Source organism: Sorex fumeus, unplaced genomic scaffold (genome assembly GCF_029834395.1).
Source record: "Sorex fumeus unplaced genomic scaffold, SorFum_2.1 ptg000041l, whole genome shotgun sequence".
Taxonomy (NCBI): Eukaryota; Metazoa; Chordata; class Mammalia; order Eulipotyphla; family Soricidae; genus Sorex; species Sorex fumeus.
Genome location: NW_026606098.1, coordinates 10,227,140 through 10,252,389, shown reverse-complemented (window position 1 = coordinate 10,252,389; position 25,250 = coordinate 10,227,140). Strand labels below are relative to the sequence as shown.

Sequence of the window (25,250 nt, the reverse complement as noted above, 5' to 3'; positions counted from 1 at the left end):
CGGCCGATCCAGGTTCGGTTCCTCCGCCCCTCTCAGAGAGCCCAGCAAGCTACCGAGAGTATCTCCGCTCACATGGCAAAGCCTGGCAAGCTCCCCGTGACGTATTTGATATGCCAAAAACAGTAACAACAAGTCTCACAATGGAGATGTTACTGGTGCCCGCTCGAGCAAATTGATGAACAACAGGAGGACAGTGTTACAGTGCTATTATTATTATTATTATTGTCATCTTTCAGTGGATCTCTCTAAATTGTCAGCAACAAATACATCCTTGCATGGATTTCTTTACATATATATACATATATATATACACATATATATATATTTTTTTTTGACAAGAGGGGAAAAGAAAAAAGAGGATTCAAGTCACAGTTCAGCAGAGAGAAAGCTGACCTTGCATGCACCAGCTGGGGTTTAGTCCCTGGCTCCTCATAGGATCCCCCAGCACAGAGCCAGGTGTGACCCCAAAACAAAAACAAACACAAAGGGCCAAGGGAAACTCCAGGATAAAGAAACCAGCAAGGAGGCACAGAATAAACGTGTCTTTTCCAGTCCCGGCCACCAGCATATGGTTGGACCAAAAAGGAGGTATTCAGCTCCCCGAGCAACCTGCCCAAAAAGGGAAAACTGCCCATCGACGCCACGCTCTGCGCCCCAAAACCAGGCACGCCAGCTGCTCCCAGGAAAAGTTAACTATTTTTGGTTCAGAAACAGGCCTGGCTCTCTCCCACGGTCCTCCGAAAACGGTGCCTGCGTGATGTCACGTTTACCTTCCCAGACAGCATCGCCCCCCGCAAAACAGCCCCTATTGTCTCTGGAAGCTTCTCGGCCCTCCTTGGAGGGTACAGACCAGCGGGGTTCTGGGCTGTCCCAGAACTGGCTTGGGGGGCCGGAGAGATAGTATGCGGGGAGGGCGCTTGCTTTGAGCCTGGCTGACGCAGGTTCGATCCCCAGAGGGTCCCCTGAGCCCATCAGGAGTGATCCACTGAGTGGAGAGCCAGGATTAACCCTTAGCCCCCAAAACAAATAACAACAACAGCAACAATAATGATGACTCGAGAACCAAGCTTATTGCACCTGTGTGAGAACCCCGCACCTCCCAACACACACTCAAGAAAAGTGAAAACTTTGGGGGCTGCAGTGATAGCACAGTGGGGAGGGTGTTTGCCAACCCAGGTTTGATCCCCGGCATCCCGTACAGTGCCCTGAGTGCAGGGACAGGAGGAACCCCTGAGCACAGCGGATGTGGCCCAGAAATCAAACAACAAAACAAAGCAAAACAAAAAAACCCCTTCTCTGGCCCTTTGTTCAAGAAAGCAGCCTGGACATCTGTCGCGCGTCTCCCTTCCCCTCAGATGCAGTCAGCACTTCTCCTTGGCCTCGTGTCCACTTCTGTTTATGAGGCCACTGAGAACCTTGGGGTCTGCAGTGGCAGGACCGGCCTCGAGGCCAGCCTCCACCCTGGGCGAGAGGGCACGGCCAGGCACCCAGCGATGGCGGCTGGCAGGGCACATTCCTGCACCTTTCTCTGCTTTGCGCTGCCCGCCCTGGCTCTGTTCTCTCCCGAGGAGCCTCGGAGGGCAGCTGGCAGATGTCCGCCTGGCAGGCCGGGAGGCGGCTGCGGCTGGACCTGACCGTCGGGACCTCTGAACGGCCGTGATGAATGATCCCCGACACGCCTGTCGGCCGCGGCTAAGCCCTGCCGCCGCCCACGGCCCCGCAGAGGGTTCCAGATAATCGCCGGCTGCCCCTGTCACACCAGGAGCCATCGGGCAGCTCTCCCCTGAGTGATAAACTTGACAGGCCTTAAAGAAGATGTCAGTTCGCTGGCGCCGAGAGGGAGAAGGAGGCCTCCCTCAGCCCAAGCCGCCGGGGCTTTTTCTGGGAGAGGCTGAAGTGGTGGGGAAGGAAGATTTGCTGAGCGGATTGCCCGTTCATTCTCGGACCCATCCATCATCCATCACCCGTCTTTCCATCCATCCACATCCATCCATCCCCTCCCATCCGTCCTCTCATCTATCCTCTCTCATCCATCCATCCATCCTCTAAACATCCATCCTCTCTCATCCATCCCTCATCCTCTCATCCCTCCATCCTCTTATCCATCCTCTCATCCATCTATCTTTTCTCATCCCTCCATCCGTTCTTCAATACCCATCATCAGTTCGCTCATCCTGAGGTCACATCCCTTCCCTATTTCTCACCCCACTTCAAAATGTTTTGTTCTTGGGGCCAGAGCCATAGTTTGCCTTGTATGCGGCAGACCTGGGTTCTATCCCCGGCACCCTACATGGGCCCCTGAGCATGGCAGGAGTAACCCCTGATCACACAGCCAGGAGTAACCTCTGAGCATGACCAGCTGTGACACCAAAACAAACAAATAAAAATCAGTTTTGTCGTGAGGGGGGCACGTCCCCACTGTCCTGGGGGCTTACGTGGTGCTGGGAATCGAACCGGGGACTCCCACCTGCAGACCAAGCGCCCTGATAGTTTTGAGGACTAGCAAAAGATTCTTGTAGGGTCTGGAGCAATAGGACAGCAGGGAGGGTGTTTGCCTTGCATGTGGCCGACCCGGGTTCGATGCCTGGCATCCCATAGGGTCCCCTGAGCACCACCAGGAGTAATTCCTGAGTGCAGAGCCAGGAGTAACCCCAGAGTATCGCTCAGTGTGACCCAAAACATCAAAAAAATTTTTTGTAGCCTTCTCCCCCAGGTAATTAAGTTTCCCCCCACCCCATTCCTTTTCCCCCCCACTCTACAGCCCTTACTGTGGCCCAAGGACACAGCTTCAGAGGCACTTCCTGATGGAATGATGAATGAATGAATGAATGAATGATGAATGAATGAACGATAAATGAAGGTACCAGCTGTATCCCCCGTTTCCTCCACCCCTGTGCTGGGGGCATCCTGGCCAGCAGCGGGATCCGGGAATGAAAAGCTCTCCTCTCCCTCAGACAGGCTGGGTTTTGATCCTTTGCTTTGTCTACATCAAAGATTCATTTCTTGAATATTTAGGGGCCTTTGTACCAAAGAGAAGCAGCGGCATTAGCATCCCTGTCTCCTTTTTCAAGGCGAGTGGGGAGGAGAGACACTGGCAGCTGGAGAGAACAGTGGCCCGGCTTTTTCCTGTTCTCCTCCCCCCCCCCCAGCCCCGCCCCCACCCCCAGAACTGTCACTTGGTTTCCCTATGCCCCCTTCCCAGCCTCCTCGCCTCCATCAGGGGGAGAATATCGGGCCACTGGCACGCTCTGGAAGGATCCAGGCTTTCACACCCGTTCTGCCACTGTCCAGGGAAACTTAAGGGGCCTCTCGTGGATTTGCGGAGACGCTGGTGGGCCTCAGGGGTGGGCGTTTGATCAGACAGGATGGAGGTGGCTCCGGGAGTCTATGGGTGTTGGGGATTTGAACTGGGACCGGTGGGATGCAAGGCTAGCTCCTTAACTTCTATCTTGACCTGGGGCTGGAGCAATAGCACAGCAGGTAGGGCGTTTGCCTTGCACGCGGCCGACCCGGGTTCGATTCCCAGCATCTCATAGGGTCTCCCAAGCACTGCCAGGGGTAATTCCTGAGTGCAGAGCCAGGAGAAACACCTGAACATCACCGGGTGTGACCCAAAAAGCGGGAAAAAAAAAAACCAAAAAAACCACAACAACGAAAACTTCTATCTTGTCCCCCTCAATCGCCCTTTTTTGGAGAAGCCCCCACCCAGCAGTGCTCAAGGCCCACTCCTGGCTCTGCACTCAGGGATCACTCGGGGGACCCTATGGGACACCAGGGATCGAACCTGGGTCAGCCATGTGCAAGGCAACGCCATTTTTCTCAGCCCCACAAAGCCAAGCTGAAAGCAGAGCATGTCCCCATGGGTTGCCCCACCCCCACCCCTCAGGGACCCACAGGCTCCGATTCTGCTCCCTCGGTTTGAAGTTGGTCCCGAGGAAAAATAAATCTGGAGGTGGGGCCAGAGAGGACAGCAGGGAGGGTGTCTGCCAGGCACACACTGACTTGGGGTCGATCCCCAGCACCCCTTAGGGCCCCCTGAGTGATCCCTGAGCACAGAAACAGGAGTAAGCCCTGAGCACTACGAGGTGTGACCCAGACATCAAAAAAAACCAAATAAATAAAATGGAAGAGCCTGGAGGAGCTTTTCTAGATTCTTCCCTGACTTCCCGGAATGCAATTTCTGGCCTGGGCATAAATCCTCACCCTGGGCGCCCGGGCCAGGGCGGGAAATCAATCCGGCAGAGCGCGGGGACGGGTGTCATGGGGGAAATCCATCTTCCGGCCTGGCAGAAGCATCTCGTGCAGAGAGACCAGGGTGCCCCTCCCCCAGCACACACACACACACACACACACACACACACACACACACACGCACTCAGCTATTGCAAGAGTCAAGAATCAGAGCGAGAGAGAAGCGGGAGCAATGGCACAGCTGGCAGGCTCTGGCCTTGCACATGGCTGACCCAGGTTTGATCCCGGCATCCCATAGGGTCCCCTGAGCACTGCCAGGAGTGATCCCTGAGTGCAGAGCCAGGAGGAACCCCTGAGCTCCACCAGGTGTGCCCTCCCCCCTCAGAAAGAGTGAAGAGTTAGAGAGAGGAGGACGCTGGCCTTATGCGTGGCTGACCCGGGTTCCATCCTCGGTACCCTCTACGGGTCTCCCAACCCCCACCAGGAGTGATCCCTGAGCCCAGAGCCGGGAGTCAGGCTTGAGCATCACCGGGTGTGGCCCCCAAACAAAGCGAAACGGAAAAGAAATGAAGTGAGTGCTGGAGAGAAAGTACCACTTGCCTTGCATGTGGCTGGCTTGGGCTTGATGCCTGGCATCCCAGAGGGCCTCCCCCGACCCCAGACCCACTAGGAGTGAATCCTGAGTGCAGAGCCAGGACTAAGTCCTGAACACCACCGGATGTGCTCCCCACACAAAGGAAAAAAGGATTAGAATGGTCCCTGGTAGTGCTCTGGGTCTCTGGTGACAGGAATTGACCTAGGCTGGCGGTTCTCAGTTCTCACTGCGGTGCCCTGGGCTTCCTGGATGGGGCCAGTGGGCATGGGGGGCGGTGCCAGGGATTGGACTCAGGCCTCCTGTACCCAAAGCCACATCTCAGAGCCCCCGGAACAGAAGGGGGAGAAACGGCCTCGGTGCCGATAAAGCATCCCGGGCGTGTGGTGGTGTTACCTCTGGCCCCACATGCTCTCACGTGCTCCCAGGAACATAGGGACTTCTCGGGGTCCAGGATGACAGTGTGTGAGTATGTGCAGTGCATACTTGTGTCTCTGTGTGCATGTGTATGTGTCTGTGTGTGCATTGTATGTGCAGGTGTGTGTGCAAGTGTGCATGTGTATATATGTATGCTTGTGTGTATGCAGGACTCATGCGTGTCTGTGTGCATGCGTGTGCATGTGTGTGCCTGTGTGTATAGTGAGTCCATGCATCTGTGCGTCTCTGAGTGCATGCAGGTAGTATGTTTAAGTGTGTGTGTGTGTGTGTGTGTGTGCACTTGTGTGCTTGTGTGCTGTTTTGGGGGGGGGGGTCGTGCGGCAGCAATAACAAACTCGGCCAGTCCTTGGAGTTTTTCAAGGGAATGAATGAATTTCAGACAGAAAGGGCTAGCAGGGGCGGCGGCCACCTGGGTCCCCGGGGGCCCTTTGTCATCCAGAATGGGCCACTTGAAGGGAAATCGATCAGGGGGCAGGAGAAGCAGCTGCTCCGATGGCCCAGCAGCAGGGGAGAGACCCCAGGTGCCCCCACTCCAGGCTGGGACTGGAGCCAGTCAGGGCCTGAGGATTGTTCTGCCACCTGGTGGGGCCCACGGGGCCTTTTCATCAGGGAGGATTGTGTGGGAGGCAGTAACCCCCTCAACCCGCCACAGGGGGACCCTAGTCTGATCATTCGTGCCCGCCAGGCCACCTGCACAAATCCTGACCGAGCACGGAGCATCCTGTGCCCCCTCTTGGCAGCAGGATCCCGAGCAAGTGACTTGATCCTTGCAGTGCCTCAGTTTCCCCATCTGTAAAACCAAGGCTCTGCATGTACAGGGCATCAAACTGTGTATAGAGGTAAAGAGAAAATGACAGCCCCACCCCATCCCCCCCAGAGCTGAGTGCTGAAAGGTTTTGCAAGCGTAAGGGCATGAGTTAGATTCCTGGGGTCACCACATGGGCTGTATGTCTATGTGTGTGTGTGCGTGTGCGCGCGTGTGTGTGAGCATGTGTGTTGACCCTGGTATTGTACCCTGGGCAGTGCTCAGGGGGACTCCTCCCAGCTCGGTGCTCAGGGATCACTTCCAGGGCTGTGCAGTGGACCTGGGTGCCAACCCAGGGCCCCTACAAGTCAATGCCTGCACCTGCTAATTGTGCAGTGCTGGGCGAATTATACCATAGAGTGCCTCAGTTTCCCCCTCTGCATTGTAGGGTCCTGGGAGAACTCGGGAACAGGGCGGGGGTGCTCTGCCTGGCTCAGGAGCAGTCGCATTCCCTCTGGCTCCTGTTGTGGAGGTGGGGCGCTAGGGGAACCCTCTGCCAAGCGGCCGGTTTTCATCCGAGAGGAGCCAAGAGCCGCTCCTGGCATGGACACTGCAGCCGCCCTGACCCTCTCCGGCGGCTCTGGGGGCGGAGAAGCGCTTGGGATTCGGCCGGATCTCTGTGCTGACTGGGGGCGGCCATCCCACAGCTGCTGGGGGGTGCGGAGAAGACCTGTGACCTTCCCGGCCACCTGCCCTAGGCCTGCAGAGACGTCTGGAGGCACCACGCCCCTCGCCCCGCCCCCCCATTGATTCTCTCCAAGCTTCCAAAGATAGGAGAGAGGGGACGGGATGGCACTTCCTTTGCAGGCAGCTGCTGGGGTTCAAATCGGGGCACTGCATAGGCAACTCCAGGAGTCAGCCCTGGGCAGTGCCGGGTGTGACCTCAAACCCCCCACCCCCCAAAAAAGGAAAAGAGGCCAGAGTGATAGGACAGCAGGGAGGGCGTTGTTGGCCTGGCACACGGCTGACCTGAGTCCGATCCCGGCACCCACCCTGGAGGGTCCCCCAAGCTCTGCCAGGAGTGATTCCTGAGCAGAGCCAGATGTGGCCCAAAAATCAATAAAATAATCCCTGCACTCGGTGGTCAGTCCTGGCAGGTTTGGGGGACCCTCTGGAGTGTGGGAGATCAGACCCGGATTGACTGTGTGCCAAGCAAGCCCCTTCCCTACTGTGCTATCCCCAGTCCTGAGCCTGTTCCCTGATAATATTCTATTCCAAGTTGTATTTTCCTCATGACACTAATAGCAAATATTTGGGGCCACGAATCAGGGCCGACTCCTGGTTTTGTGCTCAGGGGCTCCTATGAGGTCAGGGAAACGGAACCTGCATCAGCCTGATACAAGGCAGGGCCTTCACCTCTGTCTTATCCCTCTGGCCCCATTTCTTACTATCTTTGGTTTGGTTTGGTTTTGGGGGCCACACTGGCGATGCTCAGGGGTTACTCCTTAACTCCTAGTGATGCCTGGGAGACCCTCTGGATATGCCAGGGATCGAGCCCAGGTCAGCCGTGTGCAAGGCAAATGTCCTCCCCGCTGGACTGTTGCTCTGCCCCCTGCCAAATTCCTTAATTTTCAAACTCTGCACCACCCCCGTGATGTATTCAACATGCCAAACACAGTAACAACAAAGTCTCACGATGGAGATGTTACTGGGCCCGCTCACGATGGAGATGTTACTGGGCCCGCTCGAGCAAATCAATGAACAACGGGAGGACAGAGACAGTGACAGTATCAACCCTAAGAGGTAGGGGCCTGCTGGACCTACCCTCCCCAGGAGAAAGAAACAGGGGTTCCTCCAGAAAGATGCGGGTCAGGGTGGTGGCATCTCAGGGACAGAGCATGTCAATGTGTGTTATGCGGGCTCAGCTGAACCTGCATCGGACAGAGATGGCGGCCTGGACTAGTCTGGGTGGATTTCTGCATCGTGGGATCTTCGTGGCAAAGGAAGACAGTTGGCTGGACCCAGGCAGCAGGGGCCCAGCTGTGTGTGTGAAGGTAGCACAATGGAGTGGTGGCTGGTGGGAATTTGAGTGAGTGCGTATGTGTGTGTGTGTGTGTGTGTGTGTGTGTGTGTGTGTGTGTGTGTAGAGCACCCCAAGGTGGAGCTGAAACAGGAATGTAGTGGGTGAAAAAGAACCCACCAGGCCACAAGACTGTTATTTATAGACAATCCTGGTTCATAAATTCCCAGTGTGTGTGCGTGCGAGTGTGCGTGCGAGTGTGTGTGTGTGTGTGTGTGTGTGTGTGTGTTTTATCTCCCTCACTGCCAGGGCCCTATAAATATTCATGAATTTCTTGCCTTGGAATATTTAACTAGTTGGCAGGCAAATGGGGCAGGGCTGTTGAGAAGGAAGCGGAGGGTCCCCACGCGGCTGATGGGGTGCTGTGTGGGTGCAGAGGGGAGGGTGGAGGGTGGGAGGGTCCCTCTCGGACGTCTTCTCTCGTGGGGAGGGGAGGCCTTGCACACTGCAGCTGGCGAGGTGCGGCAGATTCTCGGCCAGTCCTGCCAGCCCCGGCTCAGGCCTATTATTATTCTTCCCCCGTGTCTGTGCAAATCTGCCGCCCACTCCGGGGGGGCAGAGAAGGTGCTGTTGGCGCTGCCTTTGGCTGCTCCATTCCGGCTTGGAAATGCGTTACCATGCCCCCCCCCCCCGGCCCCAGCCTCCACGGGGGCAGGAGATACTGTAGACGTGCCCCACCGTCCCCACAGCAGAGGAACATGGGAGGGGGTGGGGGGGACAAGTGTGACCTTCCACCTCGTCCCAGGGAGAGACCCCAAGTGGCAAAGATGGGCCATGGGTGGGAGGTATCGCGTGTCCCCGTAGGAGAAGCTCTAGTTAACGGGGCAATTGCAAACTTACTACTCTTTTTTGGGGGGGTTCATGTCCCAAGGTGCTTTTAGGGACTCATGGGGTATTCTAGGGGCAGGTGGTGATGACTCAGACTGAAGCACAGAGTTGTCTGTTTGGTTTGGTTTGGGGGCCACATCCGGCGATGCTCAGAGCTGACTCCTGGCTCTGCACTCAGGAATCACTCCTGGTGGGGGCTCGGGGGACCCTGTGGGGGTGCTGGGGATTGAAGCTGGTCAGCCACGTGCCAGGCAAATGCCCTCTTCGCTGGATTGTCGCACTGAACCGCTAAGCCAAGCGTTCACTTCCAGCAGCACTCTGGAGACAGTGCAGTGCCAGGGGTCAATCGAGGACTCCACTTGCAAGTCCAGACCCCCGAGCGTCAGTTTGGCATTGTGGGCACCCTAGGGGTTCAAGCCCAAGGACCCCCCTGGCTCACCCCAAGGAGGCCTCCGAAAAGCCAGGTTCCTCCAGAAGTGGCGGAAAGTAGACCAGACTACCACCTCAGAAAAATAAAACCACAAGAAAGAAGAATGGACCGGAAAGAAACGGCCAACAGGCTAAGTTCGTTGCTTCACATGCCACAGCTCCGGGTTCGATGCCCACCTGGTTTTTGGGGCATTGTGGGGAGAGCACACCAATGTGTTGGGGCCAGGTTCAGAGTCCAGTGGGGAGGGCGCTGGCCTTGCACGCGGTTGACCTGGGTTCGCTCACCGGCTTCCCCTAGGGTCCCCCAAACATCTCAAGAAGTGATTCCTGAGCATGGAGCCAAGAGTCAGCCCTGAGGATCCCGGGTGTGGCCCCAAACAAAACAAGTCTGTCTTATCCTAATGTAATTTAGATAAGTTAATTTGCAATTTGCAAATTAATTGCAAATTAATTTGTGAGAAAGCTAGGGCAGAGCTTATCTACCACTCCCCCCCTCCCCAAGCCCTCACGCCTAAACCTGAGGGGCCGCAGCCATAGCACAATGGGGAGGGCTCTGGCCTCGCAGGCAGCCCACTTGGGTTCGATCCCTGGCACCCCAGAGGGTCCCCTGAGCCCCACCAGGAGTGATCCCTGAGCGTAGAGCCAGGAGTCAGCCCTGAGCACCCCTGGGTATGCCCCCAAACAAAAGCAAAAGGAAAGAAAAAACCTGTAAGCGTGAATACCTGTCGCCAGGGCTCATGGGGGTGAGAGTTCATGTCCCACTGCATTGTGGGAGATTCATTACTGCGGATTTTAGGGGTCTTTTTTCAAGGATTATTATTATATATATAATATAGGAGTACTGCTATTTATTCATCCATTGATTAAGCTGATTGAATTGGGCATGAACTCCACTTTCAATAATTATTATAAGGCTTTTTTGGTGGGCTATCACAGGGGACATCAATCTTCAAGACCCGGAGCCAAGACCCGGAGCCAGAGCGATAGTAAGCTCAGAGGGCGTTGGCCTGGCACGCAGCTGAGCGGGTTCGATCCCCCGCATCCCATAGGGTCCCCCAAGCACCACCAGGAGTGATTCCTGAGTGCAGAGCCAGGAGTCAGCCCTGTGCGTCACCAGAGTGGGCCCAAAAGAAAAACAAACCCCAACCTCCTTCTCTTCCTTTCGTCTTTCCCTCTCTCCTTTCTTCCTTTCTTTCTTGGTGGTTTGCTTTGTTTTGTTTGGGGGCCACACCCGGCGCTGCTGGGGGCTGACTCCTGACTCTGTGCTCAAGGATCACTCCCTGTGCTGGGGGATCCTATGGGGTGCCGGGTATTAAACCTGGGTCTCCCTTGTGCAACATGAGTGCCCTCCCCTGGCACTATTATTCTGTATTATTCTGACCCCCTCCCTCCCTCCCTCCCTCCCTCCCTCACCCCTTTCTCTCTCTCTCTCTCTTCCTTTGCCTCCCGTCTCTTTCATTTCACTCCACCTGGCAGTGCTCAGGGGCGACTCCCAGCTTGGTGCTGCTCCCAGCTCAGTGCTCGGGGTCAGGGACCCCAGACCTCCTCATGCAAAGCCAATGCTGGGGGGGGGCTGTGCGCCCCCGGGGTCCGCTCCCTGTCTCTGCTCGTGTGTGGGTGCGCGCATTCCTCGGCCCCCTCCCCACTGCCAGGTCACCCCGCGTGGGCCACCTCCTGCTCCATCCCCACCCCCCCGCAGCACCCCTCCCCCAGGGGTGCCGGGAGGATGAGGGTTGGGGGGACGCCGCGGCCGGCCCGGGGCTCAGCTCTCGGAGCCGGGCAGTGCAACCGCCCCCCGCAGCCAGCCTCGCCTCGCAGACACTCCCTGGCAGCCAGGCCGGAAGCGCGGCTGCAGCCCGGGAAGGTGGGGGGCGAGGGGGGCCGGCGCAGGTGGGGAAGTTTAGCTGGCAAGGCGCATGCGCGGCGCCCGAGTTCGAGCCAGGGGAGTGGAGGAAGCAGATGAAACGCAGAGGCTGGAGGGAGCCCGGGGCGGGCTGGGGGGAGGGAAGCGTCTGGAAACCCAGACACAATGGCTAATTTCTCCTCCTCGCTCCTGCTTCTTTGCGGGGGGAGGGGGGACCCCTCAGGATGGGGACCCTCCCTCAGGCCGGACCCCTGTCGGGCGGCCGCTGGGAAACAGGAGTGTCTGGGGGAGACACGCTATTTCATTCATTCATTTATTTATTTTCTTTTTTTGGTCACACCCGGCGATGCTCAGGGGTTCCTCCTGGCTCTGCACTCAGGAATTACCCCTGGCGGTGCTCAGGGGATCCTATGGGATGCTGGGAACCGAACCCGGGTCTGCCGTGTGCAAGGCAAACGCCCCCCTCCCCCCCCCCCCCACTGTGCTATCGCTCCAGCCCTGAGAGGTTATTTTTGTTTGTTTTGTCGGTAGGCCACCCCCCGGCGCTGCTCAGGGCAGACTCTTGGCTCTGGGGTCACTCTTGGCCAGGCTCGGGGGACCCTATGGGATGCCGAGGATAGAACCCGGGTCAGCCATGTGCCAGGGCAGACCTCCCCGCTGCCCAAGCTCCCGAATGGGTGAGATTCTGGCCCCAGAGACAGGCCAGGCTGGCGGTGAGAAGGGGCTGGTCACCGCGTCCAGGGGACTCGGTCGTCCCTCTCTGGAAATTGTTGCGGACAGTTTCAAGGAGACTCCCCGAGTTGCAGGAGCTGATAGAGCCACATCCAGGGTCTCCTGGAAGAGCTCAGTACGTGTTCCCCAGAAGGAGGTGGTGCTCCCCCACCCCCACCACTGGCCCCTGCTTAGCCTAAAGTTCTTGGGCACCCCCAGAATGCCCACCCTGAGGGAAGCCCATCCCCACACCAAAATCAGAGTTGGGGTGGGGGGGTAGAAGCCCTGGGGCTTTCTGCTGCCCTCGGGGCATGCTCCCAGCTCTGTGCTCAGGGACCACTACTGCAGGGCGGCCAGGTGCTGGGCCAGCAGCCCTGCCCACAGGGCTGCACTGACGTCGCCTGAGACCCACTCTGGGTTCGCTCCCGCCCCTCATGGGGTCCCCCAAGCACGCACACCTCCCTGAGACAAGACACGGGGCCGCTCTGCCCAGCCGTGCTGAGGTGCTGAGGGGGCAGCGTCCCCCCCATCTCTTATTCCCCTGCCCCCAACCAACCTTGCCCTTGACCTGCCTTTGACAGGCACCCTAGGTGGGGCAGAGGGAGGTGTGCCGGGTAGCCCCTCTACTGGACGCTCTCGAGGGAGGGCGGACGCGCCCCAGCCCCCTCCCCAGCCCCCCATGTGGCCCTCTGCTCAGACCCGCTTCTTGCTCTGCCTCCCTCTAAGACACAAAGGATGGAGGGCTTTGCAGGTGCTCTTACTGCTCAGTCTGGGGCCCAGCTGGCATCCACGCCATGTCCAGTTTGCCTGGCACCCCCGGAAGGCCCTTCTCAAGGAAGGACACACTGGGCTGGGGCAGGAGTCAGAGCATAAGGCACCTGCCGTGCATGTGACCAACCTGGGTTCGATCCCGATCCCTGGCGCCCTCTAGGGTTCGCTTAGCGCGGGAGTGACCCCCCCCCCCCCCAGAGCCAGGAGTCGACTCAGTAGGACCTCAGATTTTCTTTTTTTTTTTTTGCTTTTTGGGTCACACCTGGCGATTCTCAGGGGTTACTCCTGGCTCATGCACTCAGGAATTAGTCCTGGCGGTGCTCGGGGGACCATATGGGATGCTGGGAATCGAACCTGTGTCAGCCATGTTGGCTGCGTGCAAGGCAAACACCCTACCCGCTGTGCTATCGCTCCAGCCCCAAGGACCTCAGATTTTCAAGTATGAAAATCAACAGAAATAGATCTGGGGGAGGTCTGGTCGCAGGAGGGCGCCAGCTGGCACATGACAGGCCGGTTAGATCCTGGGCATCCCAGGGGGTCCCACAAGCATCGCCAGGAGTGAGCCCGGAGTGCATCAGTGCATCGCCAGTGCGACCCTAACCAAAACAAAGCAAAGGGAAGCAGAGAGTCTGGGGGCCACCAGGCAGGGGAGAGACAGAGAGAAACAGAGACAGAGGCAGAGAGGGAGACAGGGAGAGGGAGAGAAAAAGATGGGGGGAGGGAGAGAGAGAGAGAGAGAGAGAGAGAGAGAGAGGAGGGAGAGGCAGAGATAGAGGAAGGCAGAGAGAAGAAGGAGAGAGAAGGAAAGTTATGGAGAGAGAGAGAGGGAGATACAGGGGGAGAGAGTGAGCGATGAAGAAGAAGAAGAGGGGAGGGGCTGGAGCGATAGCACAGCGGGTAGGGCGTTTGCCTTGCATGCAGCCAACATGGGGCGACCCGGGTTCGATTCCGAGCATTCTGTATGGTCCCCTGAGCACCGCCAGGAGTAATTCCTGAGTGCATGAGCCAGGAGTAACTCCTGAGCATCACTGGGTGTGACCCAAAAAGCAAAAAAAAAAAAAGAAGACGGGCAGAGAGAAGGAGGAGAAAGAGAGGGAAAGAGTGAGGGAGAGGGAGAAAGAGGGGGAGAGAGAAGGAAGGAGGGAGAGAGAGGGGGAAAGAGAGAGAGAGGGAGAGGGAGACGGGAGAGAGGTGCCTCTTCACGGGCTTGGTAAATATCCCGTGCTGCAGGATGTGGTCCCGCCCGCCCTGGGAATCTGACCTTGGTCCTCTTCGTCTTCACCCCAGGTAGCCCTGGGGGCAGAAACAGGAAGCAAAAATGAGCACGTGGGCGTCATTGGATAGACATTGGGGACCTAGGCAGCTGGGGAGAGGCAGAAGCAGAACCACAGAGAGAGAGAGAGAGAGACAGAGACAGAGACAGAGACAGAGACAGAGACAGAGAGACAGAGACAGAGAGAGAGAGAAGAAGAAGGAGAGAGAGGGAGGGAGACGGAGAAAGAGGGAAGGAGAGATGGAAAGAGAAGGAGGGAGAGAGAGAGGAGAAAGACGGAGAGAAAGAGAAAGGGAGAGAGAGGGAAAGATAAGGAGGGAGGGGAGGAGGGAAAGAGGAGGGAGAGAAAGAGAGAGAGAGAGGGGAGAGGGGAGCCAGCGCTGAAGAAACTTCACAAGGGAGGATGCGAGGGAGCAGATGGCCCCGTGACGAGACAGGCTCCCCCTCTCCCGCTGCCTTTTCCTGCCCGCCCAACCCCCCCCCAGCCCCTGCCAGCGATCAGCCCGATTCCTCTCTGGCCCCAGCCCCCCCTCCCGCAATCATGTCCCTTGTTCCAAATGAGTCTTTGCAGCTGTACCTCGGGCAGCTGCTCCCCTCGGAGCCCGCGCGGGGGCGGGGCGGGGGGGCCTCGAGCCCCCCGAGTGCCTGTGGGGACTCGCGGAGGTGGAGGGTGAAGGGCAAAGGGCCCTCCGGGCACCTGCGCCCCCCCAAAGGGCTCAGCCTCCACCCTCAGCTCGGCAGCCCCAGGGGACCAAGCTCCTTCTCTCACACACACACCTTTCTTTTTTCCTTTGTGGGTCACACCCAGCTTACTCAGGTTCCTCCTGGCTCTGGGGGACCCTATGGGATGCCGAGGATCAAACCCGAGTTGGGAGTTGGCCGTGTGCAAACACCCTCCCCACTGCACTATGCGGGGCGGGGGTGGGGGAGCGGGGGAAATGCCCCCTTTTTTCTTTCTTTTTCTTTCCTTTTTTTTTTTTTTGAGCCTGCAGCCCTCTGTTCCAGGACCCTCTAGAAGGTTGTTTGGTTCTCCTTCCTGTCCCCTGTGAGGGGGCAGGCATGAGAGGGGCTGGGGGCTGATTCCCTGGAAAGAGACAGACACAGACCCACAGAGAGATGCACGGGCTGGGCGGGAGGAGCAGAGCAGAGGGTTTGCAGCCGCAGGGGCGCCCAGAAACAACAAGGGGTGAGGATCACACAGATTCAGGGCGCAGAAGGAGGGGGAAAAAAGACTGGCAGGAGGTTAAGGGATGGCAGGGAGGGTGCTGACCTTGCACACACCCCCATAGGGCCCCCGAGCACCACCAGGAGTGATTCTGGGTGCAGAGACAGGAGGAACCTCTGAGCACTGCTGGGTGTGTTCCCCCCCCCCAAAGAAAACTCAAGGGACTGTATAGTCCAGAGGGAAAGGCACTTGTCTGGCATGCAGCCGACCAGGTTCGATTTCGGCAGCCCACAGGGTCCCCTGAGCCCCACCAGGAGTGATCCCTGAGCACAGAGCCAGGAGTCATTCCGAGCATTGCCAGGTGTGGTCCCCCAGAACAAACAAACCAAAGATCCAGAGGGAGAAGGAGAGTTAACAGAGGTCCCAGAGACAGCCCCCAATCCTGGAGGCCACGTCGATGATGGGTTTTTGGAACTTGGTGAAGACAGACAGTGAGACATAGATATTGACAAAGGTACAAGACAGAAAGGAGGAGAGACCCAGGGAGGGATGCAAAGGCAGAGTTTAAAAAGTCCAGGGGCCGGAGTGATAGCACAGCAGGTAGGGCATTCGCCTTGCACGCGGCCGACCCAGGTTCGATTCCCAGCACCCCATATGGTCCCCCGAGCACACCAGGTGTGACCCAAAAAGAAAAAAAAAGTGACAGTCCAGCCGGGTGGGCTGACCTGGGGTTCCCCCCGCCCCCAGCACCATGCAAGGTTCCTCAAGCCACCAGGAGCGATCTCTGCGCATCACTGTGTGTGAAATGAAGCAGAGATGCTGTGGCTGAGGGGGCAGGTGTGGGTGCAGGGCTACTCTCCCGATACAGTTGCTTCTCACGCCCTCCTGGGTCCTGCCCTCACCCCCACTCACCTCCACAACCCAGTTACCAAAACAACCTTCCAGAGCCTTCCAGTCCAAGGGGGACAGAGGGAAACTGAACATCTGCTCAACGCCCGGGTCTCCTTTGCCCACCATCACCCCCAGCCACTCAGGGAGCCATGCAGCAAGTAGTTATTGAGCACCGACTGTGTGCAGGGCCCAGCATGAGACAGGAAGGTTTCAATATTCAGCAAAAGTTGGGGTGCTGGGAGAGAGAGAGACAGAGAGACAGAGAGACAGAGACAGACAGAGAGAAAGTGCGCAAACCCCAGGCCCTCCTGGTTCTTATTTATTTCCTTTTCAACTTTTTGGGTCGCAGCTGGTAGGGTTGGGAGGTGGCTCCTGGCTTAGTGCTCAGGGAGTTCTATGGTGCCAGCATTGAGTCCAGGACCCCCACATGCAGAGCCTAAACTCTAATCCTTTGAGCTGTATTCCCATCCCCAAAGTAATGCTTTTTGTTTTGTTTGTTTTGGGGGGTACACCTGACAGTGTGTAGGCCTTTAGGCCTTCCTCCTAAATCTGTATTCAGGGTTCACAGAACCCCACGCCTTGGCGGTGCTGGGCAACCACATGGGGTGCCCAGCCAGTGCTTTTTAAATCCCTCACAGCACTGATATTGTAGTCGGGAGAATCCGACAAATCAAGCACAGTGAGTGTCTTACTTATTTACTTACTCAGGGAATCACTCATGTCAGGCCATCTTTTGTTTTGTAGCCACATCCCATGGAAAGATTCCTGGCTCTGCGCTCAGGGATCAGCTCCTGGCATTGTCCAGGGGGCCCTCGGGAGTGCTGGGGATTGAACCCGGGTAGGCAGTGTGCAAGGCAGACGCCCTCCCGGCAGGACTATCTCTCCTGCCCCACAAAATTATCTTGGGACTTAATGCCCCCACGGTGAGATACAACTATTTGCACATATTTTCTTCTCCGGAAATTTTTTTTTAATTATTCTGTTAGCCATTTAGGGGTGATGAGCAATAGAAAATAAATTATTGTGGGCCTGCTCCGGGGACAGGCCTGAGGGGGTTAGCTGGGGGAAAGGAGACAGTGGCCAAAGGAAGGGGACAGTAGTGGAGCTGGAATATGAGTGCCTGTAACAGAGCATCAGGATGAAATTTGTGACCCAAAGTCTAAATAAAGTGGGGGGAGGGGGGAGAGACGGTGCAGCCTTGCACACGACTGGGTTCGATCCTCGGCATCCCCCAGGGTCCCCGGAGCTAGGTGTAACCCCTGAGCATCCCTGTGTGTGGCCTCCAAACCAAAACAAATAAATACATAAATAAAAGTGCATGTGTTGGAGGGAAAATAAGAGAAGTCTACCCACAACGCACCGCACCATCAGCCCTGAGCCACGCCCACCGCTAGGCCACGCCCACGTGACGAGGCCACGCCCACTGTGGCGGCCACACCCCTGCGTGAGTGGGGTCAGGAGCAGAGCTGGGCAGTTCCGTGCGGGACCTGACAAACCCTGTGGCCAGGCCAGGCTGCCCAGCCCTGAGGCCCACTACTTTGCCACCCCAGCAAGGGCTCGGGATGCTCCTGATCCGCACCTGTGCGTGAGGCTGCGGGCATTGCCTGCAGGACCCCCCGCCGTGCCCAGCGAGGCCGCGGGGTGGCCACTCCTCGGGGCCTTTCCTGCATGTTTTGAAGCGCCACCAGCTACAGGCGGCCCTGTTTCCCGAGACCCAGGTAACCCAGCGTGGTCCTTTGCACGTGCCTGTGCATCCCGGTTTCCCGAGCGGGTGGGCGGACCCCCCCGGGGGACAGGGTTTTTTCTTTTTAAGTTTTTGTTGGTTTGGGGGGTCACACCCAGCGGGGCTCGGGGCTGACTCCGGGCTCTGCACTCAGGCATTGCTGCTGGCGGGGCCTGAGGGGTCCGGGGTGAACCCGCTCCCGCTGCCCTGGCCTACACCCCGCCCCCCCGCCGCCAGCCAGCCAGCCTCGCCCTGCACGCACGCAGATTCCTGTCACTCCTTCACACGGGGCACTCGGTAACCGGGCGCTGCCCCTGGCTGTCCCCACTCAGGGTGGAATGTTGATGTGGATGTGTGACAGGGAGCCGCTCGGTGCCTGCTTTGTGCGTGCTTGGCCGCCGTGGGGAACAGCACAGCTCGTCCCGGGGAAGACAGGATCGATGCCTCAGCCCCTTGACAGAAATTTATCACTCCTCCACAGCCGACCCCGGGACTGGAGCAGAGCAGACGTCCTCGGGGACCCTGCCGTCCACGGAGGCGCTGGAATCTCCTTCACTTAACGAGCCTATCAGGACTTTGATGAAAAGATCCCCTCCTCGCCCGTTCCGTTCCCCTGGTGGTAAACAGCAGGGCGGAATGCAAACCCAAGCGCCCCGATCCCAGCCGTCTCAGTAACCGGCCAGGCCTTGGCCACGGTGGACAGTGAGCTGGAGGCGAGCAAGAGGCAGCCCACGCGGCACGGAGGAGACGCGTTCCACGGCCGGGCCGTGTGAACAAAGGGATGAAAGGCGGAGCGGAGAGAGGGATGGAGACAGCGCGCGAAGCGGGCGCTGGCTGGACAGGGGTGACGGATGGAGGGATGGGTGGGGGTGGGGCGGGAGAAGGGAGGGGTGGAAGGAGAGAAGGAAAGGAAATGGTGGATAATGGACAGAGGGAGAAATGAATGGGAAGAAATGCAGGGGTGGGGCGGACTACTAGCACAGAGGAGAAGGTGCTTGCCCTGCAACAGGGCTGACCTGGGTTCAATGCCCAGCACCCCATAGAGCCCCCTGAACACAGCCGGGTGGGGGCCCCGAAAACTAAGAAAGAACTGGATGGGTATGTGGGGGGAGAGGATGCATAGATGGTTAGGCGGATGGGTGAGTGAATGGACGGATAATGGGCAGGTGGAGAATGAATGAATGGTGAGAAACGGATGCATGTGTGGGCGGATGGAGAGGTAGGATGGACGCATGCGCAGTGGATGGATGGGCGCTGGCTGGCGGATCAGTTTACCCACTGCATCTTGTTCTCCATTGGTACACATGGAAACTGGCTAGCTCTGACAGCAAGGCCCACGGCCAGAGTGGTGCCAGCATAGACGGAGCTATTCTGGAGCACCCCGCATGTCGCAGGCCCCCGTCCAGGTCCCACCCGGAGCCTCTGGGGCCCTCCACAGAGCCCTTTGGCGAGGGGTGATGAGGGGACAGTGAGAAGCGTGCAACAGAGATGGGCCCCAGGCAGCTGTCAGGAGAGGCAGGCAGGATGGAGACAGGCCACTTGGCTGCCAGTGCAACTGCGCGCGTACACACACACACACACACACACACACACACACACTTAGGGTGCATCTACACATACACCCCAGCAGAGCCACAGAACCCGTCAGGCCATGCACACACTGAATGTTTGCACACATGGTTTCCTACGGGCACAGACACGCACACACAGGGTCCTGCCTCCCCAGGCGCACATTCCCAGACACCATCCAGTTTTGCATGCCATCTGCTGCACGCAGCCTGTGCATCCAGCCACAGCCTGGCAGGCCTGGGGTGCGGCGGGCAGGAAACGGGTCCGTGTGTGTGTGTGTGTCTGTGTTGGATACACCAATACAGACACACACACACATGCCCTGCCCAGAAGGCTACGTAAAAACTCAAGTTTTCGAAAGCTGGGTGGACACACACAAACGGGCAGACACCCATCACACCCACACACCATGCTCTGCCCACCAGGCCCAAGGGACACGCCCACTCGTTCTGGCCACACTCCATGGGTTCTCCAGTGCCAGAGCCCAGGTGCCCATCACCTGGCCACGGGCACGGGAGACACACCAGGCCAGCCACAGAAAGACACTTCCCAACACTGTTGTCACGTCTGAAAGAGGTTCTCAAATGTCCAGCCCTGGCACCTGTCACCGCAGACACACACAGACACACACAGACACACACAGACACACACACACATGCAGACACTGATCACCTTTGAAAGCAAAGACCTCTCCCCTTTGGGGGTGCCTTGGGAGCTAAGCAGAGCGAGCTGGGGAAGTTGGGGGGCAAGGTGCAGGCGAGGCAGCCTAGTGCACCCCAGATCCAGTGTTGGGGATCCTAGGAAGGAGGGGGGACCCCAGGAGTCCCGCAGCCCAAACTTCGGAGGCCAGGGCGGGAAGCTGGAGTGGGGAGGCCAGGATGTGCGAGGTTGGGGGCAGCTCAGCCTTTGCCAAAGCCCCGACCCTCTTGCCTTCAACCAAGGGGATTTTTTTTTTTGGTCGGGGGGGCTACACATTCTGCACTGGTGTGGTGCAGGGCAGAGAGAAAGTGGTGCTGGGAATGGATCCCAAGTCAGAGACGCGGACAGACCGGGAGAGCCCCAGAGCCCCGGGGGGGAGAGCGACTGGAGGGGGGAAGTCGGGGTGCGCGTTGATCCAGACTCAGCGCGCCAGAAGGTGGGGACCCCAGACGCCCCCTGTCGGCGCCGGTTCCCGCCACTGGTGGCCCCAGTCCAGCCTTCCGCCCCACCGGCTCCGCAGCCCTGGGAACCCCGCTCGCTCCCCCGGCAGTGCGAACCGGCCCGGGGCGACCCCTGCTGCAGCGGCGCCCGGTCCCGGCCCGGCGGGGCGCGGAGTGCAGGGCGGGCGCCCCTCGGGGCTGCGGCGGCGGCGCCGGCGCGCGGGGAGACCCCACCACGCCCCCCGCCCGCGGCCCCCCGGCGCCCCCGGCGCGGGGGCCACTCACGATCTTCTCGGAGGCGCCGGCGCGGGACACGGTGCCGTTGAGCCCAACGAGCGAGGGCAGCGTCTGCGACATCCAGTTGGTGACCATGGCCATGGTGCTGAGCACCGCGCCGATCTTGAGCAGCGGCACCGACATCGCGGCCCCGCATGCCCCGCGCCCCGCGCTGCTCCGCCGAGCCCCGCCGACCCCCGGGACGGGCGCGCGCTGGGGCCGGCCGGGGGCGCTCGGGACGCGGCTGCGGCTCCGGCTCGGGCTCCGCTCAGAGCGCGCCGCGCGGCCCCGCACCGCGCCCGCACCGCCCCCCGCGCGGCACTTCCAGCCGTGACGTCACGCCCCGGCCCCGCGGGGCGCGGGGGCCGCGCGGGCCGATCCCCCCGCGGCCGGGAACCCCACCTGCCCCGCCGCCGCCGCGGCATCCCCAGCCCCGCCCCCAGCGCGGTCCCCGCTCCCCCGCTGCACCCCAAAGGTGTCTCCGGGACCCCTGCTGCACCCCAAGGGTGTTTTAGGGGCCTCTCCCTGCGCCCTGGTGCTCCAGGACCCCCACTGCACCCCAAAGGTGTCTCCGCTCTCCCACTGCATCCCAAAGGTATTCCCGGGCCCCCACTGCGCCCCCAAAGGTGTTTCCAGGACCCCTACTGCACCCCAAAGGTGTTTTAGGGGCCTCTCCCTGCGCCCTGGTGCTCCAGGACCCCCACTGCACCCCAAAGGTGTTTCCGTGACCCCTACTGCACCCCAAAGGTATCTCCACTCTCCACTGCACCCCAAAGGTGTTTCCGGGACCCACACTGCACCCCAAAGGTGTTTCCGTGACCCCTACTGCACCCCGAAGGTATCTCCGCTCTCCATTGCACCCCAAAGGTGTTTCCAGGACCCCTACTGCACCCCAAAGGTGTTTTAGGGGCCTCTCCCTGCGCCCTGGTGCTCCAGGACCCCCACTGCACCCCCAAAGTTGTCTTCACTCTCCCACTGCACCCCAAAGGTATTCCTGGCCCCGCACTGCAACCCCCAGAGATATGTTCAGGACCCCCACTGCGCTCCAGTGTTCCAGGGTCCCCCACTGTGTCCCAAAGGTGTCCCTGCTCTCCCATTGCAGCCCAAAGGCATTCCCCGAGGCTCCCCCAACTGCACCCCAACAGTGCTCCGGCGGGGGGACTTCGGTGCGCAGCCCCTCCTGCAGCGCCCCACCCACTGGGACTCCCGACTCCCCAAAGCGGGCGGACGGGACGGTCGAGGGGAAGGGGGGGGACCCTGGTTCTGTGAAAGCCAGGGGTGTTCCCAGGACCCTGGCAGCCCGGGGTCTCCTGTGGCTTGGAGAAGGGGGGTCCCGTCAGCAGGACAGCGACGGGGACTGTCCCCCTTCCCCAGGCGCGGAGTGGCCAACCCGGCGCCGCACGGGGCGCAGGGCGGGGGGCTCCCCTGGCACACGGAGGGGCCTTTGCCCGTGCTCCGCGGTGAACTCGAACTTGGGGTTGCAGGGGAGGCGGGGCCGGAGCCCTGGCGACACGCCGGGAGCCCCCCCCCCCCCCCCCCCCCCCGCTGCGCCTGCAGCCGGGTCCGCGGCGGGTTTTAATTTCCTCCCGATTCCCGGCGCTCGCGCTCACGCCCCCTCCCGGCGTCCCCGCGTCACCTCGGCCGCCGCCGCCCGCCGGGGCCGCCGCCGCCGCCGCCGTCTGGAGGAGTCGATGACTCAGGCCTTTCCCGGCCTGGCCTGCGCCCGGCGCCCACCGCGGGGCCAGGGTCCCCGACTCTCCGTCACTCCTGAGCCCGGCACCCCGGTCCGGCCCCGCGTGCCCCGCAGCCCAGCGCTCTCGCCGCCTCCTTTTCCTCTGCCAAGTGGGGTGGTTGTGGATAGCCTGGGGGTCCTGGGGGCCCACGGGAGAGATGATCGAGTAGCCCCCCAAGACCAGTGGTGGGGGCGGGGCAGGCAGCAGGGAGACTAGGGAGGGCAGCTCAGGCTTTGCGTGCTTGAGCCCGGGTTCTACCCCTGATACTGCATGGCCCCCCAGCATTACAGGAAGCGTCCCCCAAATAAAATGGAAGGTCAGAAACCAGGACAGTGCAGGCAGGTGGCAGTGGAGTGGGCACCCCAGGGAGTAGGGGCTGAGGGGCTAGGCAATGGGCAGAACCAGTGCAAAGGTCCTGGGGTGGGAGGCGGGAGGAGGGGTTGGTGTGCCGGGTGCAGAGGGAGCTATGGGGAGAGCAGGGAAGGGGCCAGTGATAGGACAGGGGGAGGGCGCTGGCCTTGCACACGGCCAAGCCTGGTTCAATACCTGGCATCCCATAGGGTCCCCCTGAGCACCGCCAGGACTGATCCCTGAGCACAAAGCCAAGAGTAAGCAGGTGATGTGTCTCCCCCTGCCAAAACGAAAATGTGTGAGTGTGTGGTGTGTGTGGTGTGGTGTGTGTGTGTGTGTGTGTGTGTGTGTGTGTGTGTGTGTGTGGAGTCTGGGGAAGGGGAAGATACGGTGCTTGTCCATCCCAAGCTGGGATGGAAAACGTTCCATTCCTCAGAGCTGCACTGGCGGAACTTCACTGCAGCTTGTGTTTCCGAGGTTTGAGCTCTTTGCTGAGAAACCCCCAGAGAAAAGAGGGAACCCGCCCCAGGGCAATGTGGGGGCAGGATTTGAACCAGAGACTCGAGATTCTGCCCGCCCCACCATTGGCAGCTCTCCCCCCACCCCCCAAACCCTGTCCCAGAGCTTCTCCACACTCACTCTAGGACTCACCCTCTCACCCCCACCCCCGACCTTCCCTCCAACCAGCCCTGTCTCTCCCATACCCCCCTTTCCTCCTTGGGCGTCACTGGCCTCCTGCTTTTGGAAAGACCCTGTCATTTTCCAGTCCTGCCCTGCTTGCTTTCTCCTGCCTGGGCACACAGTCACTCGCACCCCCTGCCTTCTTTGAGGGTCCCAAGCCCCCCAAATGCTGCACATGGTACCCGGTCTGTCATCCCCACTTGCATCCAGTTCACACCACCCCAGGACCTTTGCACCTGCTGCCTCTCCTTTCCAGCACTCTGACCTCAGGAACGTTGACTTCCTTGACTCCTCTCCCCCCACACCCCGCTCTTCTCCCCCTCTCCCTCTGAACCTTTCCACTCTATTTTTATTTTGGGTGCTCAGGGCTCCCCTAGATGCTTCCATCAACTTGGCTTCTCAGCTGCCCCATGGTGCATCTGAGCAAGCCCCTGCCCAAGTGTCCCGGCTCCGGGCACCCCGCCCATGTTTCTTCCCGGAAGGGACTCTGAGATTGACAGCTGGGCTCCGAATCTGCAGAACCGGCTTCCCCGGCCCCCACGCGGTCCCGGCAGCCGTCCCCTCCCTCGCTGCCCTTTATTCCCTCTATTCGGTGGCTGGAGGTCTGGGGGCCACGCCAGGGTCCTGGTCCTTGCTCTGAGCTCACGAGTGCCGCTTAGCGGCGGGATGGACTCGGCGTGGCTCCTCCCCTCCTGAGTTCGCTCTCCCGTCCCTGGCGGTGCTGGGGAACCTGGGGGGTGCTCGGGAATCAAACCTGGATCTGCCGCGTGCACCGCGAGTGCCATCCCGCTGTACTCTTGCTCTGCTCCCCCATTTTTTTAAACAACCTTTATCGTGTGACATCCTGTTGTGTTTCATTTGTTCCCACTAGGCTTTTTGGGTCTCCCCCCCACCCCACCCCCGCAATGCTCAGGGGTTACTCCTGGCTCTGCATTCAGGAATCACTCCTGGAGGTGCTCAAGGGGGACCATGTGGGATGCCAGGGATGGAACCCGGGTTGGTCGCGGGCAAGGCAAAGGCCCTACCTACTGTACTATCTTTCCAGCCCCTAGGACTGTCACTGTCACTGTTGTGCCATTGGTCACTGATTTGCTCGAGCGGGCCCAGTAACATTGTGAGACTTGTTACTGTGTTTGGCAAATCGAATACATCATGAGGAGCTTGCCAGGCCTTGCTGTGCGGGCGTGATATTCTCGGTAGCTTGCTGGGCTCTCCGAGAGGGGCGGAGGAATCGAACTCGGGTAGGCCTAGTCGGCTGCGTGCAAGGCAAATGCACTACCTGCTGTGCTATCGCTCCAGCCCTGCCCCTAGGACATTTTTTTAAAATAACAACAAAGTCTCCAATGGAGACGTTACTGGGCCCGCTCGAGCAAATCGACGATCAACGGGAGGGCCTTTACCTTTACCTAATAATTTATTAATTTAGGAGAGGGGATGTTTGGGCCACACCGAGCAGTGCTCAAGGCTGACTCCTGGCTCTGCGCTCAAGGATCACTCTTGGAGGGGATCAGGGAGACCCTGCAGGACGCGGGGAATCGAATCCCATTTGGCCATGTGCAAGGCATCTCTCTCCTGCTGTCCTATCACTCTGGGCCTTGTCAGAGGCCGCGTGAGACTGTGCCCCCTCCCCTTCAGAAGGTCTTTTCCCTCTGAGACTAGTTTCCTGGGCTATGTGAAAATTCTTAGGCTCGGTGGGGTGCCCACCTGTTTACTGTGCTTGTTTCTGTCCTGTTGGGGTCCAATCCCCAGAGACCCTGAGAGCTAGTACCCAGGAGTGCTGACCGAGGTCTCCTTGGGGGG

General features: G+C 59.5%; 1 protein-coding gene across 2 annotated transcripts in view; it reads right to left on the bottom strand.

The window, feature by feature from the left end:
* Window positions 1-25,250, bottom strand: part of OLFM2 (olfactomedin 2) — a 43,132-nt gene that overhangs the window by 10,584 nt on the left and 7,298 nt on the right. The window contains exon 1 of one of the 2 annotated variants that reach the window (XM_056119890.1): window positions 20,695-20,970. The exons of the other annotated variant lie outside the window; for it this stretch is intronic. Within the exon in view, the coding sequence (XP_055975865.1) occupies window positions 20,695-20,829 (135 nt within the window). The 5' untranslated portion in view covers window positions 20,830-20,970. Of the gene's footprint in view, window positions 1-20,694; window positions 20,971-25,250 lie in introns of those variants that run through there. 2 annotated transcript variants of the gene reach the window in all.